The sequence below is a fragment of the Pectinophora gossypiella genome, chromosome 11 (genome assembly GCF_024362695.1).
Source record: "Pectinophora gossypiella chromosome 11, ilPecGoss1.1, whole genome shotgun sequence".
Lineage (NCBI taxonomy): Eukaryota > Metazoa > Arthropoda > Insecta > Lepidoptera > Gelechiidae > Pectinophora > Pectinophora gossypiella.
The window spans coordinates 1,590,422-1,606,505 of record NC_065414.1 but is presented as its reverse complement, the minus strand read 5'-3'; the positions used below and the strand labels follow the sequence as shown (position 1 = coordinate 1,606,505).

At 41.4% G+C, this 16,084-nt stretch overlaps 1 protein-coding gene across 2 annotated transcripts in view; it reads left to right on the top strand.

The window, feature by feature from the left end:
• Positions 1-16,084, top strand: part of LOC126370654 (bumetanide-sensitive sodium-(potassium)-chloride cotransporter) — a 52,113-nt gene that overhangs the window by 23,482 nt on the left and 12,547 nt on the right. For both annotated transcript variants that reach the window (XM_050015618.1, XM_050015617.1), the window contains exons 2-15: positions 3,532-3,635; positions 4,020-4,134; positions 6,197-6,353; positions 6,922-7,017; positions 7,589-7,758; positions 9,562-9,754; positions 10,142-10,281; positions 10,913-11,110; positions 11,629-11,736; positions 12,589-12,712; positions 13,186-13,307; positions 14,131-14,266; positions 15,369-15,468; positions 15,861-15,972. In XM_050015618.1, coding sequence (XP_049871575.1) covers positions 3,532-3,635; positions 4,020-4,134; positions 6,197-6,353; positions 6,922-7,017; positions 7,589-7,758; positions 9,562-9,754; positions 10,142-10,281; positions 10,913-11,110; positions 11,629-11,736; positions 12,589-12,712; positions 13,186-13,307; positions 14,131-14,266; positions 15,369-15,468; positions 15,861-15,972 — 1,875 coding nt within the window. The remainder of the gene's footprint in view (positions 1-3,531; positions 3,636-4,019; positions 4,135-6,196; positions 6,354-6,921; positions 7,018-7,588; positions 7,759-9,561; positions 9,755-10,141; positions 10,282-10,912; positions 11,111-11,628; positions 11,737-12,588; positions 12,713-13,185; positions 13,308-14,130; positions 14,267-15,368; positions 15,469-15,860; positions 15,973-16,084) is intronic.

The following is a 16,084-nucleotide window of genomic DNA, read 5'->3' as shown; positions in this document are numbered from 1 at the left end:
TTGCTGGAATTAATATGAAATATACACGAAAATCAAACGTGTACAGTTTTCAATGTTAATGTGGTATGCTTGAGCAATCACGTGTAAAGAGAATGATTAGTGTTAGATATGAGCTCTTAAATGATTTTTGCTTATGTAAGTAACTAATATTTTCGCATATCGTTGCCTCATAGTTCCGTTGGTCCCGGTTACTACTCACTGATGTAAGTACGTAGTCGTTACATGAGCCATGTCAGGGGCCTTTGGCGGCTCAATAATAACCCTGACACCAGGGTTGATCAAGTTGGAAATCCACCTCATAATCGCCACATTCTCAAATCGCAAATCACATTCTGATGCAATTTTCTTCAAAAAAAACCTCAATTTCCTTTAATTAATTTATTGCCGAGTAAAAATTTAAACCAAATTTTTTTTACCCGGATTCAAAAAGCTTTGCAGAGTTTCCATAATAATAAACATGCCCTGTGTTTTTTATTAATTATTCCTTATTCTATGATAAGGGGACGAGATGTACCTATGGTAGCGAACAAATCTAAAAGGGTCGCAACGATACCTAAATTAAAGTGTTTCGCTCATCATTGTGCAACCAGTGGGGTTAAAAAGGCCACATCAAAGCATCTAATCTAAATAGCAATATTACATACATAAATACATAAACAGCCTATATACGTCCCACTGCTGGGCACAGGCCTCCCCTCAATCAACCGGAGGGGGTATGGAGCATACCCCACCACGCTGCTCCAATGCGGGTTGGTGGAGGTGTTTTTACGGCCGGGACCAACGGCTTAACGTGCCCTCCGAAGCACGGAATCATCTTACTTTTTCGGACAATCAGGTGATTCAAGCCTGAAAAGTCCTTACCAAACAAAGGACAGTCTCACAAAGTGATTTCGACAATGTCCCCATCGGGAATCGAACCCGGACCTCCAGATGGTGAGTCTAACGCACTAACCACTAGACCACTGAGGCTGTTGCAATGTGGAGCAATATTGCAATTCGCAAAAAAAGTAAGTGCGCAATGCCAATAAATGTCAAATAGCAATGTTGCTTTTTAGGTGAATTGCTTCGATACATCGAAGGCCACAGCCTTTTAGCCCCCCGTGTCAAACAATGCATAATACAATAGATAAAGCGGCATCCCATTGTCTATGCTAAAGGTTGGGAGTCGATTCTATTGCCCTGTTTTTGATAAACTACTCGAGCTGGTATGAATGACACTTATTTTATAAACCGAACATAATACATAACTCTACCATGAAGCTAGGCGTCGCCTGAGAATCGATTTGGGTGGTTAGAAGGTCAGATGTCAGTCGCCTCTGAAAAATCCGGAACTATCTAACTTAGGGTAGCGAACTAAGCGAAACGGGATAAATGATCATTAGTTTAGGGGAAGCTATTCACACTGGATTGGATCTTTTTAAACGACATTTGTCATCCAGGAATATAGAGAGCAAGATAGGAATATATTTGGACGCGTCCGTAAGTCGCGGCTGGTGTACGCGACCGATGAGTGTGCACGGATCTTTAAAGTAGATAAGTACATCGCGCGATATAACCGTAGTCCACGCGGACGATATCGCGAGCGGTAACTTAATCTTCTTCTATCATGTGGGTTGTGAGGTGGATTACAAACCCCATCAACCCTGGTGTCAGGGTTACTATTAAGCCGCCAAAGGCCCCTGACATGGCTCATGTAACAACTACTAACTTACATCAGTAAGTAATAACTGGGACCAACGGCTTAACGTGCCTTCCGAAGCACGAATCATCTTTCTTTCGGACAATCAGGTGATCAACATGTAGTGTCCTATAACCAAACCAAACTAGGGATCGCAAAGTGATGTGTCCCCACCGGGATTTGTACCCGGGACCTCCGAATCGTGAGCCTAAAGCTAAAACCACTGTACGGGTAACTTAGTACGAGTAATATAATATTTCATGTGTTGTTTCTTCCGTTTCGTTTTAAATTATTGATTATACACGCATTTTTCAGCTAATCTCTTAAATCAACTTTATGGCCCGTGAACCACGTGGCTAAAATATAAATAACATAATAAAATATAATAATATGACTTTCGTCCTTGAATGGCACCTGCGTATCGTAGTTAACATATTTCCACAAAGTCGATTCCAATTTAATTTTAACCAAGCATGAGTCATAGAAAATAATTATGCCGTAAATTATGTGTTGATCGCAAACTTGGTAGAAAACTACACGAATACCTACATAATGTGTAGGTAAACCGTTGCCTATATGTTGCTTATATTGGAGTAGTTCAATCAAATGAACCAGGAATCAGCCATAAAAAAATTGGATGCGGGACGGTGCAACAACAACGGTTAATATAATAATTACAGTTAATATTTATACAAACACATTTATAATAATACGTACATACATACATACACATACATAAACTCACGCCTATGTCCCACCGGGGTAAGCAGAGACTATAGAATTCCATTTGCTTCGATCCTGACACACTTCTCTTGCTTCCTCTACATTCATCAATCGCTTCATACACGCACGCCGGTTCAGAGTAGATCGTATTAAACCTTTTCTAAGGACATCTCCAATACGTACTAACGTATACGTAAAAAACCACCAATCCAATACGTAATACGTACATACTCACTATATATACTTAATACATATTTACCCAATAGTACCAACCATACTATAGAGAAAATAATAAACTATACATAGACACACAACAGATATGTAGAATACATCATAATACTACACTAAGAATAACTACCTACATTAAGATTCATAATGAGCTTGCAGCAGGTTTTAAAGCATCAAGCCGTCAAAAAACAACTGTCAAATATTTGGTTTGTGGCACGACGGGCGGAGGTGGAGGCCCGGAGTCCCGACGTGCAGGCAGAGTAGTATGACAGGAGTAGGTAGTAGTAGTAGGGCAGAAGTCGAACTGACAATGAACTGAACAATAACTGAACAATGAACTGAAGTGCGCCAATGACAAAAATTGACACTTCACAATCAGGAACTTAAAGAATTCGAAATTTAAATTAATTGGCGGTAAAAAGGAGAGGCCAGTATGTGCAGTGTTTGAACTCTGCTACTGGTGTGTTTGAAGATAAATAGGTACGACGTAATGGCCGGAACTTGGTGTGTTGTGACGTGTTGTAGTAATGTGCGATGCGATCAATCTATCTAATTCCAAATATTGCACTGCTAAATGTCTCTACGGCTTCAGCGACAATAAAGAAATCCATAAACCCCCTAGTGGTACCTACAACAATCATATTCAACAGGCGGATTATAAAGGCCACATTTTTTGAAACAATTGAAACAATCTGTCTAAAAAGCAGTAGTAGAATTTGACATTTGCGTATGTAAAATTAAGTGCGAAATGTTAACAAATGTCAAATAGCAATATTGGTTTCTTTGAGGAATTACTTCAATGTGGCCTTTTTAACCCCCCAGATGCTGGGGCCAATGATGATAACGATGATATCCCTAACAAAATCGCAGAAAAAAATAAAGCTATGTTATTTCTGTTACAGATGCAGGCTAAACAAGAAGACGATGCCACAGAAGAGTCAGAAGACGGGATGGACAGCGATGACCCTCTCACTGCTTCTGACACTAAATATGGAAAAAGCTTTAGGTATGATCTAAACCAATCTGTACAAAGCTTTGTTTTCAATGCGCCGGTCGAATGTCAATTTCGAATAATAATTGGATAGTTGACCTTTTTTTACTTTTCAATTCAGAACATGTTCATATCAAACCTAGATAGTGAGCGGTTCTAGTACTAGTTTAATGTTTAATGTACCATTGAATGAATGCACACTATTGCACTTACATTTATAAGGAAAAAACTTAAACTTCTTACTTACATTACGTCACATTTGTGCGTAAGTATAATGACGCGAATGTAGAGTTGTATGAGAAGTTCCACGAGTTAATAAACATTACTATTTTGGCGCCCGACATGGGACCTCAATGCCCCATTTTGGGCGCCACTTATAATAAATTGTTTTCTCTACAGACACTTCACTCGGGAAGCGTTACCCAGATTGGACAACTACAGGAATGTTCTATCCCTCCACGCAGCCCCTAGGCCTACGCTAGATGAGCTACACAATGCTTCTTTATCACGAAAGGTGATATACAGACGCAATTATTATAAATCTTTTCATAGTTATTAACCAACCGTTGTCGTGTAAAATATATTTGATTGCCACATAGTTACGTTGTAGCTCTTGTTCGCAAGAGCAATAAAATCCGACAGAAGGATTGTCCTTCCTAACAAGATAGACTATTAATATATCCATCTACTTCTCCGAGGACTTCGTATCAAAAGTGGTTGTAAGAGGTCTTCTTCTGCCCGTCTCTTTATGGATTACTGGCGTATCTTTATGTATGTATTGAGGCTGGTCTCCTTAAAGCGTTAATATTGCACCTTGATCTCAAGACCCATGTTTTCGTGGCTTCGGTAAGTATCTACTCTAATTAGTGTCTTACCTATGACGCACTTGCAGGTACGACCAATTGTCCCTAATTGCGACCTCTCATTAATTAATTGCCCACTATGATACGCCTCACGTTGTAGACGCGGCTTCTGTAAACATACTCGTACTTACAATATGCTTGCTTACAAGCCCAGCAGGGCTAACATGCATATCGATCCATTCAGTAAATTTTGTCGAAATCGATTGTTTGTTTTTCCCTAACATGCGTACCACGTGATTTTGTTCGTATTTTGACAGAACGACATGACTTATTTGGGTTCACATATAAGCACCCATCGACAAAACGACATAATCATATCGTCAGAAACGATAAAATGACCGTGACAGAATTTTATCACGTTGCGCATGTTAGTCCTACTGGTCGTAGATTATGTCACTATGATGAATTTAAAAAGTAACGAAATTTTAGAGAACCCCGGCGTCAAGTAGAACCACGTTGGTCTAAGAGAAAGCTCCGCAAAGCCTGTGAAAACTCCACGAGGCTTATGAGCTTCTGGATGGAGTTGGATTGGCTTAGGTAGTCAACAACAGCATGCATAGTGGACCACCTTAGAGTCTACATGCGGAAATCTCACTAACATAACATACCTATATATAATATTTTGCTATGAGCACTGGCGGCCCTAGTTAAATATTTAGGTGGTGCGAGACCTCAACGTGGCGCACCCCTCAGCCCCTTAAAATACACCATTTTTCGATTAATTTACGGCCACCCGGTATTGTGATTTATGTGGCCGCAATCTAACCCGATGAAATTTTAGTTTGCGGCCAGGGTGAACCAGTCTTGGTTGATTTTGGCGCCCCCACTATTTTGGCGCCCGGTGCGGTGGCACAGTGCCCTAAGGCCGTCACTGCTTATGAGTCATAACGTTAATCTAGCGGGTCAAGGGATTGCGACCTACACTAGAGTGGTCGTAGGTGTCTCCATCTAGTTAAACACATTACAGGGATGCGACCCCGCGACCTTTTAATTGATGCATTATGCATTACATGAAAGGAATCTGATCCATGGAGACAAATTGGTATTATAGGACATGACTAAGATTGAAGTACTTACTTGATATTAATTTATGAACTAGTTGTCCGCCTGCGACTCCGTTCGCGTGGATTACATGCATACATAAATCTCGCCCGTAATCCGTAATGGGGTAGGCAGAGCCACAAGAATGAAAGAATTTTCAAAACATCGTCAGTTGGTTCGGTTGCCGTTTCCGCAGTTTTCTCTAAATTGTACACGTATTAATATTCAATAAATAAATACTCCACGTAAAGTATACCACCAAAAAGACAACCTGCAGCCGGTCTCGGGGGTCAAAAAAGCTACATTGAAGTTCATGGTATTTCACTATCTGGAGGTCCTAGGTTCGAATCCCGATGGGGACACATCTACATAAAAATCACTTTGTGATTGGTATGTAGAAGAAGAACTGTGCATAAATTATGTATTCGACGCATGGACCCTGTCAGAGGCCTTCGGCGGCTCAATAGTAGCCCTGACACTAAGGTTGATGAAGTAAGTCATTGATATCACAAGGCATGTGAGCAATATTGATTTTTCGATAAATTGGTTTAATGCGGCTTTGATATTCGAACACCGATGGATACCTAGTTTTGTCTGTTCTCTTCTTAAATAATTGGCACCCAAAGAAGATACATGAGATATATAAATATTTGACATCCAATATACTTCCAGCCAGGCCAGACCATGGAAAAGGACCTGGGTCCCCCGATGCCGTCGTCTAACGTGAAGTTCGGCTGGATCAAGGGCGTGCTGATGCGCTGCCTGCTCAACATCTGGGGCGTCATGCTGTTCCTGCGGCTCTCCTGGGTCGTGGGCCAGGCGGGCATTGGTTAGTATGATATTTATTTGTCATTACCAGAACCAGATCTCGCGGCACGACAACCGCGTCGCGCACTACGCGAATTGTAGCGAGGAGTTCGATCAATAGGTTTACGATGACATCTATCCGTAGATAGCATTCGCTGAGTCTATTGGTCGAACCCCTTAATATAATTCGCGGGAGGTTGCCGTGCAGACTCCGCAGGGTCTCTACAAATCCTGGTCTTCTTAATCGAAAGACCTAACATCTTGTGACTACTCCGGTCTATCGCCCAGTTGTCACACAATCGGTGAATTAGGATAGTTATTGAAGGTAGTTGGAAGAGGTGGAGTAACCACCTCTAATTCTGAATGTCTACTGCAATGAAGTTTATATTCTGTTTACTTCCGCAGTCAGCGTGAATGTGACTACTACCACAGCAGCTGCTACCCTAACTTTAATACAAGAGTATAATTTGTGCTAAGCAAGTACCTACTACCTAATATAACAAAATACTCATGTTAGCTTGGCTAGATAAGTAATGATGTACTTATAGCTAAGTAATTCTGTGTTGAATACATTTTTGTTGTGTTGGCAGCGCAGGCAATGCTGCTGATCATGACGACGTCTGTGGTGACCACCATCACCGCGCTCTCCATGTCGGCAATCAGCACCAACGGAGTTATCAAAGGAGGTTAGTTGGTTTTCAATACAATACAAATATTTAAAAGACTTTCCATTTGTTAGGCCAGGTCAAGAACACTAAAGCGAGCATGCATGAACTCTTTGATGAGAGTGGTAGAAGCCAAAGGGTGTGTCAGGATCGAGTAAGTGAAATCTTATGTACGTATGTACTTTCCATTTGTCCATAAGCCTCTCATCTGATCATGGGCTGATAAGGCAGACATGGAAATTCTCGAACCCAGGTTGGCCGTAGTAGAGATAACCTGTGCAGATGGGGAGTTCGGAATGGATCTGGTTTTGACCTTTGAGCATAAAATGAAGACTACTTTTACAGTTCTCCACTCACAACGTGATTTTTGTGATTATGTCTCCAGCAGGATTCCAGGAACCCTAGACTTCCAGGTCGTGAGCCCAACGCTGAACCATTGCACCATGAATGCCGTGAAGTGTTTAACTTTACAGATATTTGACGTCCACTACGATAAAAAAAAAGTTTCGTAACATTCGCAACAATTTTGAAAGAGTAGTTCTACTGCCCTTCCAACCTGCCATTCCAACTTATAACCCCCTCTGTCTTCCAGGAGGAACGTACTACATGATATCTCGGTCTCTCGGCCCGGAGTTCGGAGGCTCAATAGGGCTGATCTTCTCAATGGCCAATGCTGTTGCCTGTGCTATGTACGTGGTGGGGTTTGGCGAGTCCCTAATCACGCTAATACCAGAGTCTGCTTACATGGTCAACAAGAGCTGGGTAAGTGGGCTATCCTGGATTTTGAGTTTGGATAAACTAGAATATTTAGAACAAGCCTGACTCGGACGGGACTTGAACCCGCATCTCTTATCAAGCCGGAACGAGCTTGTATTATGTCAGACCGAGGACAAGAGAAGTAATCGTTATATACGGACGTTATTCTGAATTTTAATTCAAGAATACATACAAACAATAATACAATAATAACAATAGTACAATAATAGCCTATAAATAAATTACAGAATTTGGCTGCCTAATACGAGTATCAGTTCCCATACAACTAATCCCATGAATTCATATCTTCTAAAATATTGAAAAACGATAGGCTAGATTCCAACTAGTTAAATCAGTTACTAATCGTGATAAAATGTCGGACTTACGAGGGCTGTTCCGAAAGTTTTTAGTAAAATAAAAATTAGCCAAGATATGGTAAAGAAATATTTATATTTTTTCAAAATATTCCCCTCCAACCCCTACACTTGTGCATTCGGCTAAACCAGCTTTCAAAACATTTGAAAAACGCATCTTGCGGAAGGTCGAAAAATTGCTGTCGAAATTCTTCCACGGCTTCGTCTACTGTTTCGAATCTTCGCCCACGAAGCATTTTTTTCACCGTGGGAAATAAAAAAAAAATCGCACGGAGCTAGGTCGGGACTGTAGGGAGGATGTGGTAACATTTGTACCCCCGAAGTTGACAAATAGTCAACAGTTCTTGCAGCTGTGTGAGCGGGTGCATTGTCCTGGTGAAACAGAATACCACGGACGCCGGTACTTGGGCGTTCATAATTCAACTCCTCGAAAGCCTGTGGCAGACATACGTTGCAATACCATTCACTAGTAACTGTTCTACGATCTTCTAGCGGAATAACAGCAACTGGTCCACTGCGTCGAAAAAAAGCCGCTATCATTTTTTTATTCACGCTCCGACCGCGAACCACTTTCGTAGGCAACTCGTCCTCTTCAAACACCCATTGCGTGGATTGCTGCTTTGTGAGAGGATCGTAGCAGTAGATCCAAGATTCGTCAGATGTAAGAATATAGGAAACGTTTTGCGAAGTTCCTTCTTTGAATTTTTCCAGCATAAATTTGCACCAATCTACACGTCGGGACTTTTGCTCATCGGTGAGAGAATGAGGTATCCATCGTGAAGCAACCTTCCTGACTTTCAGGTGTTCATGCAAGATGGTGGAAACTGCCCGGGATCCGATCTTCAGTTCAGCCTGAATCTCTCTATGTGTAATATTTCTGTTTTCCTGGATTAGCCACTCTACTCGAATAACGTTTTCATGAGTTACTGCAGCTGATGGTCGTCCGGATCTGGGGTCATCATTCAAGCTCTCTCGACCACGTTTAAATTCACGATACCAATAAGTAATCGTTGCTAACGCAGGGGCAGACTCCCCGAAAGCAGCTTGTAAATTTTCCTGTGATTCCTTAAATGTTAACCCTCGTTTATAGTCGTAGAAAATCAAAGCACGAAAAGCTTCCCGCGAGACGTCCATTGTTGTAAACAAAAGAAGCATGACAGCCAATTTAAAAAAATGTTTGAAAAAAGAACGACTTCTTAGTGGCCAATGATTTTCAGCAAGGAGATTAGTGTTGAAATTAGCCGTCAATTCAAAATAGTTTCAGGAAAAAAGAGATTATATTTAAGGTGTGGCTAACAATTTCCGGAACAATCCTCGTATTACGTTTTCTTGATTAAAATTCATAAATAAGTTAAATAGAAAAAAAGGAAACGTTTTTCGTTACTTTTATTTATCTTGAACCTAGTACGCGACCCAATTCATAATCTGTTTCCAGGACCAAGCGATCTACGGGTGCATCACAATAGTGCTGTTAACTGGGATCGTGATAGTGGGCATGGAGTGGGAGGCCAAGGCGCAGATCGTGCTGCTCATCATCCTGCTGGCGGCCATCGTTGACTTCTGTATCGGCTCCTTCGTCGGGCCCAAGAGCGAACTGGAGATCGCACAGGGGTTCGTTGGGTATAATAGTAAGTTGTTCTTTGTAATTTGATTTAAGTTTGCTTTCAGGTCAGTTGTGTGTTGGGCGGAAGGCAAGAGAATAGAGGGAAAGGCAAAGTTAATTTTATGTCTGTGACAGACTGACATCACATCACTAATTTAGATTAAGAGCCACCCTCTTGACGGTGTGTGTAACATCGTGAGGAAACCCACATAAAATGCGTTTTCGGAGGGATGTGACCTAACCGGTACTGGGCTGGTTCTCCCTTCGCGGGTTGGAAGGTCAGACAGGCAGTCGCTTCTGTAAAAAACCGGACCTATCAAATCTTCAGGTTAGGTAAGCGGACCTTGTGAAAAACAGGATAATGCTAGGGAGATGATGATTCTACTAATGTAATTCTATGGTCTTCTTCCAGTGACGGTGTTAGCAGACAACGTTGGTCCCGACTACAGATACTTCGAGGGTGTGGAGCATAACTTCTTCTCAGTGTTCTCCATATTCTTCCCGGCCGCCACCGGCATCCTGGCTGGTGCCAACATTTCTGGAGATCTTAAGGTGAGAAAAACGATCCTGATTACACATAACAAGTCTTTTAATAATTTGACTAATGTCTTTGAAAAAGTATCCGAACATAATTCAACGTGGTATTTTCTTTAAACTTATCTACTGTATTGTATAGTTTGCGTTATTCGTCTAAACGTCTGTATGTTTGCAAGAGAAGTGTGTCAGGATCTGAGGTCAGGATCGAAGCGAATGGAATTCCATAGTCTCAGTTTACCCAGATGGGAATTAGGGACGATTTTATGTATGTATGTTTTTATCTGTTTTATGCTGAATCATAAAACAATAATAAAAATATTGAGAGTTATTGAGGACGAAGAGGCAAGATGATTGGACACCTAATAAGACACAAAGAATTTATTAAAAACATCATAGAAGGGAAGCTACAAGGAAGGAGAGGAAGGGGAAGACCAAGAAGAGCTTACATGGAACAGATTATAGAGAAGGCGAACGTCGTGTCTTATAAGGAAGTGAAAGAATTGGTTTTGATAGACAAGAATGGAGAATGCGACACCGACAAGAGCGTGGCTCTTGGTGATGCTAACCTTAAAATTTTAGCAGGCACTTTTGAGCATACCTAAGTTTTGTTACCATGCTAATGACAACAGTTCTATATCTCCAACAGGACCCTCAAAAATCGATCCCCAAAGGCACCCTCCTAGCGATCGTTCTAACGACGATATCGTACTTGGTGATCGCGCTCATAGCCGGGTGGTCGGTGCTGCGTGACGCGTCAGGCGACGTGGCCGACGTCGCCAACTGGACCATGTCCCAGTGTGCCGCCACCAGCAGCTGCCAGTACGGCCTGCATCATAGTAACGACGTAAGTGACATTGGGTTCTTGTGAAGAAGTTGTGGTAGGTAACTAACCAAGCTCTTATATTCTTTAAAAGAACGTCTAAGGCCCTGTGCCGAGGTTTTTCTTGCAGCTTCTTTTTCCCGACTGTACAGGTTGTGAGAACCTGCAGTAGTTATAGGCGGATGAGACGTTCGTTATGTAAAAATTTACGATTCAAAGTGTAACTATGTTACCTATTGAATAAAGATATTTTTGAATTTTGAACAGGGACATTCTCGGAGAGTTTTCTGAAAACGTCCTTTGTTTAGTTAGGACTTTGTAGGCTAAATTCATTTTTTTTATTCACTATACGTAGTATTATTTTTTATACCATGACGTTGGTCCCGTCTACTTAAGGTCATAGTCTTTCCGTGAGTCTGCAGTGGAGTATGCTCCATACCCCCTCCGGTTGATTGAGGGAAGGCCTGTGACCAGCAGTGGGACGTATATAGGCTGTTTAGGTAAGTATATTATAATGAGTGGATCCTTACATTTGTTTACAGGTTATTCGGCTGGTGTCAGGATTTGGGCCGTTGATATACGGCGGTTGCTTCGCAGCCACGTTATCATCAGCTCTAGCGTCCCTCGTGTCAGCTCCTAAAGTATTTCAGGTATGTGGGTTCATCACAAAGAGGCGGCTCAATAGTAACCTTGACACCAGAGTTGATGAGATTGGTAATCCATCTCACAACTCACAGGATAGAAGAAGACGAAGAGGAAATTAAATTTGAAAAAATAAATTGATCAAGTCTTTGCTATGATATGGATGATGCCATCGTCCATAACAATTGTCCATCATATAGAAAGGACACACTCCCTCTTGGATTTTACGACATGCCCAGGAAGACAAGCTGCTGAACGTGTTGTATGCTTTCTATTAGCTACCAGAACAGCAAAGAAGTATTTTAAATAAAAATTCAAAAGCTCTTTTGGTTTCACTTCTAGATTTCCTATATCCGCTTCTTCTAGTTTGAGAGCCCTCAGCGTTCTATTTATCCGGCCAAAGTTACGTAAAAGAAGTTTCTATTTCTGTCAAAGTCTCCGAGATATCACGTTTGTACATTGTTTTAAGTTTACGCGGTTATTATCATAATTAAAACATAATAACACACAATAAATTCAAATGATCGAGCATGTGGAATCCAGTGGTAGGTTTTGTAAAAAGCTTAAAACGGCCTAATGTGGTGACAAAACGTGAGGACACAGTGAGTGCGGTTTGTCGTAGTGAGTTTGGTGCGTACGCAGATTCTGAACATTCCGATATCAAATACATAAACAAGCGGCAAAGAAAGAAGGTAGACAGATATGTTTGCCCGTAGAAAATTATGGATCTACCTACTCCATTCCAATCTCATCAGTCATCCCGTGATCATGGCACTTGGAACAGCGTCGAAATATCGGGAGTCTCATATCCCTGATGTAAACGTTATAATGTGTTTTAATTATCCACGTTTGGTTTCCAGGCGTTATGTCAAGACAAGCTGTACCCATATCTGGAGTTCTTCGCTAAAGGCTACGGACCCAACAACGAGCCTGTCAGGGGATACGTCCTCACTTTCATCATTGCTGTCGCCTTCATACTTATGGGTAAGTATACTAGGACCAATACAATGACGTTTCCTTAACCTCTTAGTTATAAGGTTAAATTTTCCATGATGACTCCCGCTTATTATGAGTCTGAGACTTTCAAATGTGATCTGTTAATTTGCTACTACTGTAATAGGAATTTGTATTATTTTCCTTAGTAATAATAAGTATGGTTTAGATGTTTTATAATAAAGGGGACAAGCAGTTTTGTCATTAAATATAATCTGTAGCAGACAGATTATAACGAGTGTAATTTGGTGAATATATCAGTAAACATTTCCTAGATAATGTTTCAAATACATATTTTCCATGTGAAATACATAAAAGCCGTCAAATATTGCAAAACACAATGGTCTTCAAATCGTTTCACAAGTAAAGTTACAACCTTGAAATGTTGTCACTTTTGAGCATACCTCGTTTTATTATACCATGAGTCTATGTATGTTTAGGTAATAATGTGTGTGTTCTACCAGGTGGTTTGAACCAGATCGCTCCGCTGATCTCCAACTTCTTCTTGGCCGCGTATGCGCTCATCAACTTCTCCACATTCCACGCCTCACTCGCCAAACCTGTGGGGTGGAGACCCACCTTCAGGGTAAGTTAGTTCCAATCTGGTTATATTCCTTCAACTTGTGTGCTTTATTTGGACACCTTTTCGCAACGCAAGATACTAGCTTCACAAACCCGTATTGGAGCAGTGTCGTGGAGTAAGTTCCATACATCCCTCCGGTCGTTTTAGGGGACCTATGTACGAAATGACATTAATATGATAGATCACTTATGTGGGGAACATAGTGTAGTACGGTTACGAGCATTAATATGTATACACTTTGGTACCATGTCACATTAACTTTTTTGACAAATTGAATTGTAAGTCTCACTAAATGTCAAACACGTTAGTGCGACAGAGTCCTTAAGTGGGTACATTATATTGCTCATGACTGTACGTAATCATAGAATAAGGAATAATACTACGTATATAACGACAACTCTCCCCACCAGCGTCTCCTGCTACCTCGACCCCCTCGAACACAGTTTAGACTTGAGAAGTGACGGCTGTGCGCGGACTATCTTTTTTTTCCAATAATTTTGTGAGTGCGCCGTGTTTGGATGCTTATACATCCGCTACCAAAAAGGCAGAATACCTCTATAGGTTACACTAATTCTAAAACCATTTTGAGATTTCGACATCTTTAGCCTTATTTCTCTAGTTTTAGCTCTTAAATCAGTCGTATGGTGTTTATTTTAGCAAAACTTGTGTATATATTTGACCTTCAGGTAGTGTGTTTACAGTTGAAAATGTCATAAATCATCTTTTTTATTAATGTACGTAGGGTAATGTCTTTACCTTTTTTTGGTCTTTTAGTCTTTTTCTTTATATAATGTGCTGGTTGAAGATATTTATCGTTGTTTGTCAGTTCTACAACATGTGGCTGTCGCTGGTGGGGTCGATGGTGTGTGTGTGCATCATGTTCGTCATCTCGTGGATCACGGCGCTGGTCACCATCGCGTGTCTGCTCGCGCTCTACCTCCTCGTCTCTTATAGGAAGCCCGGTGAGTTTACCAAATAAAAAAAAATATAAGAGCCCACCAAAACGCTCGGTGTTGTGTCTTCTTTTATCGTGTGGGTTGTGAGGTGGATTACCAACCCTATCAGCCCTGGTGTCAGGGTTATTATTGAGCCGCCAAAGGCCCCTGACATGACTCGTGTAACTATCACTTACATACATCAGTAAGTAGTAACCGGGACCAACGGCTTAAGGTGCCTTCCGAAGCACGGATCATCTTACATTCGAACAATCAGGTGATCAGCCTGTAATGTCCTAACCAAATTGGGGATCTCAAAGTGATTTTTGTGATATGTCGCCACCGGGATTCGAACCCGGGACCTCCCGATCGTGAGCCTAACGCTCAACCACTGGACCACGGAGGCCGTTAGGAGGAGGAGGTGATGTGTGGATTGACATAATGTGACATCTTAATTCCATACATTTCTATCACTGTCACTGTTGATTGTCATGATCGTTTGCAACTTGGCTAAGGCCCCTGCGGGTTGCGTGAGCGGTGCGTTATGACCGAGCGGTCATAACGTGTTGTGCGTGAGCGCTGATCTTAAAATGTTATTAAGAGTCACTGTAAAGTTGTCAAATGAAGACTTGTCCTCCAGTCTTAGAATTTTTTTTTGTTGGTGGTGAAGGTGAACCTTTTTTAAATAATTCATCATCTTCATTCAATTTCACAGGATCCGCTTACCGAAACCTAACCTAACCTAACCTGAAGATTTGACAGGTCCAATTTTTTACAAAAGCGACTGCCTGTCTGACCAATACAGGTTAGGTCACAACTCAGCAATGAATTTCTTACGAATGTGGGTTTTCTCACGATGTTTTCCTTCACCGCTGTGCACGTGACAATCATTAATGATCCAAACATGAATTCGAAAAACGATTTCGAAAATCTTAGGGTTAGGCCCGTGCTGGATTCGAACCTGCGACCTTAAAGTGAGAGTCAAGCGTTCTACCAACTGGGTTACCACGGCTTATCAAGAGTCACTGTAAAGTTGTCAAATGAAGACTTGTCCTCCAGATTTTTTTTGTTAGTATAAGTAACTGATTAAAAAAGTGAAATATTATTAGATAATTAATAATATTTACAGATGTGAATTGGGGTTCAACGACGCAAGCGCAGACATACAAGGCGGCGCTGGCTGGCGTGCACCAGCTCAACAGGGTCACGGAACATGTCAAGAATTACAGGTAACTTGTGTTCCTAACCTAACCTGACCTTTTTACAGAAGCCTGTCTGACCTTCCAACCCGCAAAGGGAAAGCCAGCCCAATACAGGTTAAGTCACATACCTCCGAAAATAGCCAGTTTACGCCATTTGCGGTCAAATCTACAATAAGTCACTTAAAAAAGAATGGCCAAAGTTGTGCAACAACTCAGTGGGTGTCTCAAAACCAGAAATCTGGACCCGTAAAAGGTTGTTTGATGACCTCTTATCGGAGTCATTGGCTGGATATCGCGCAGATTCGTGAAGAGTGGAAGAATCAATGGGAGCCGGCCTTCCACTCCTTGATTCTGGGCAAAGGCCCAGCTGTAGGATCAAGTAGGCTAGATCAGATTGTTAATCAACTTACTTGTTGCAGACCACAGATTCTGGTGCTGACAGGATTCCCAGCAGAGAGACCTATCCTGACCGATTTCAGCTATCTTCTCACCAAAGGCCTGTCCCTAATGCTGTGTGGACATATTGTACAGGTAAATGGCTCGCTCATTTCTGCTTTGTAATTAACTTTAAGATATTCGATACATTCATCTTTCTCTTATCTTTCGTTTAGCAGGTGAATCGTCATACGAATAAATAATCATC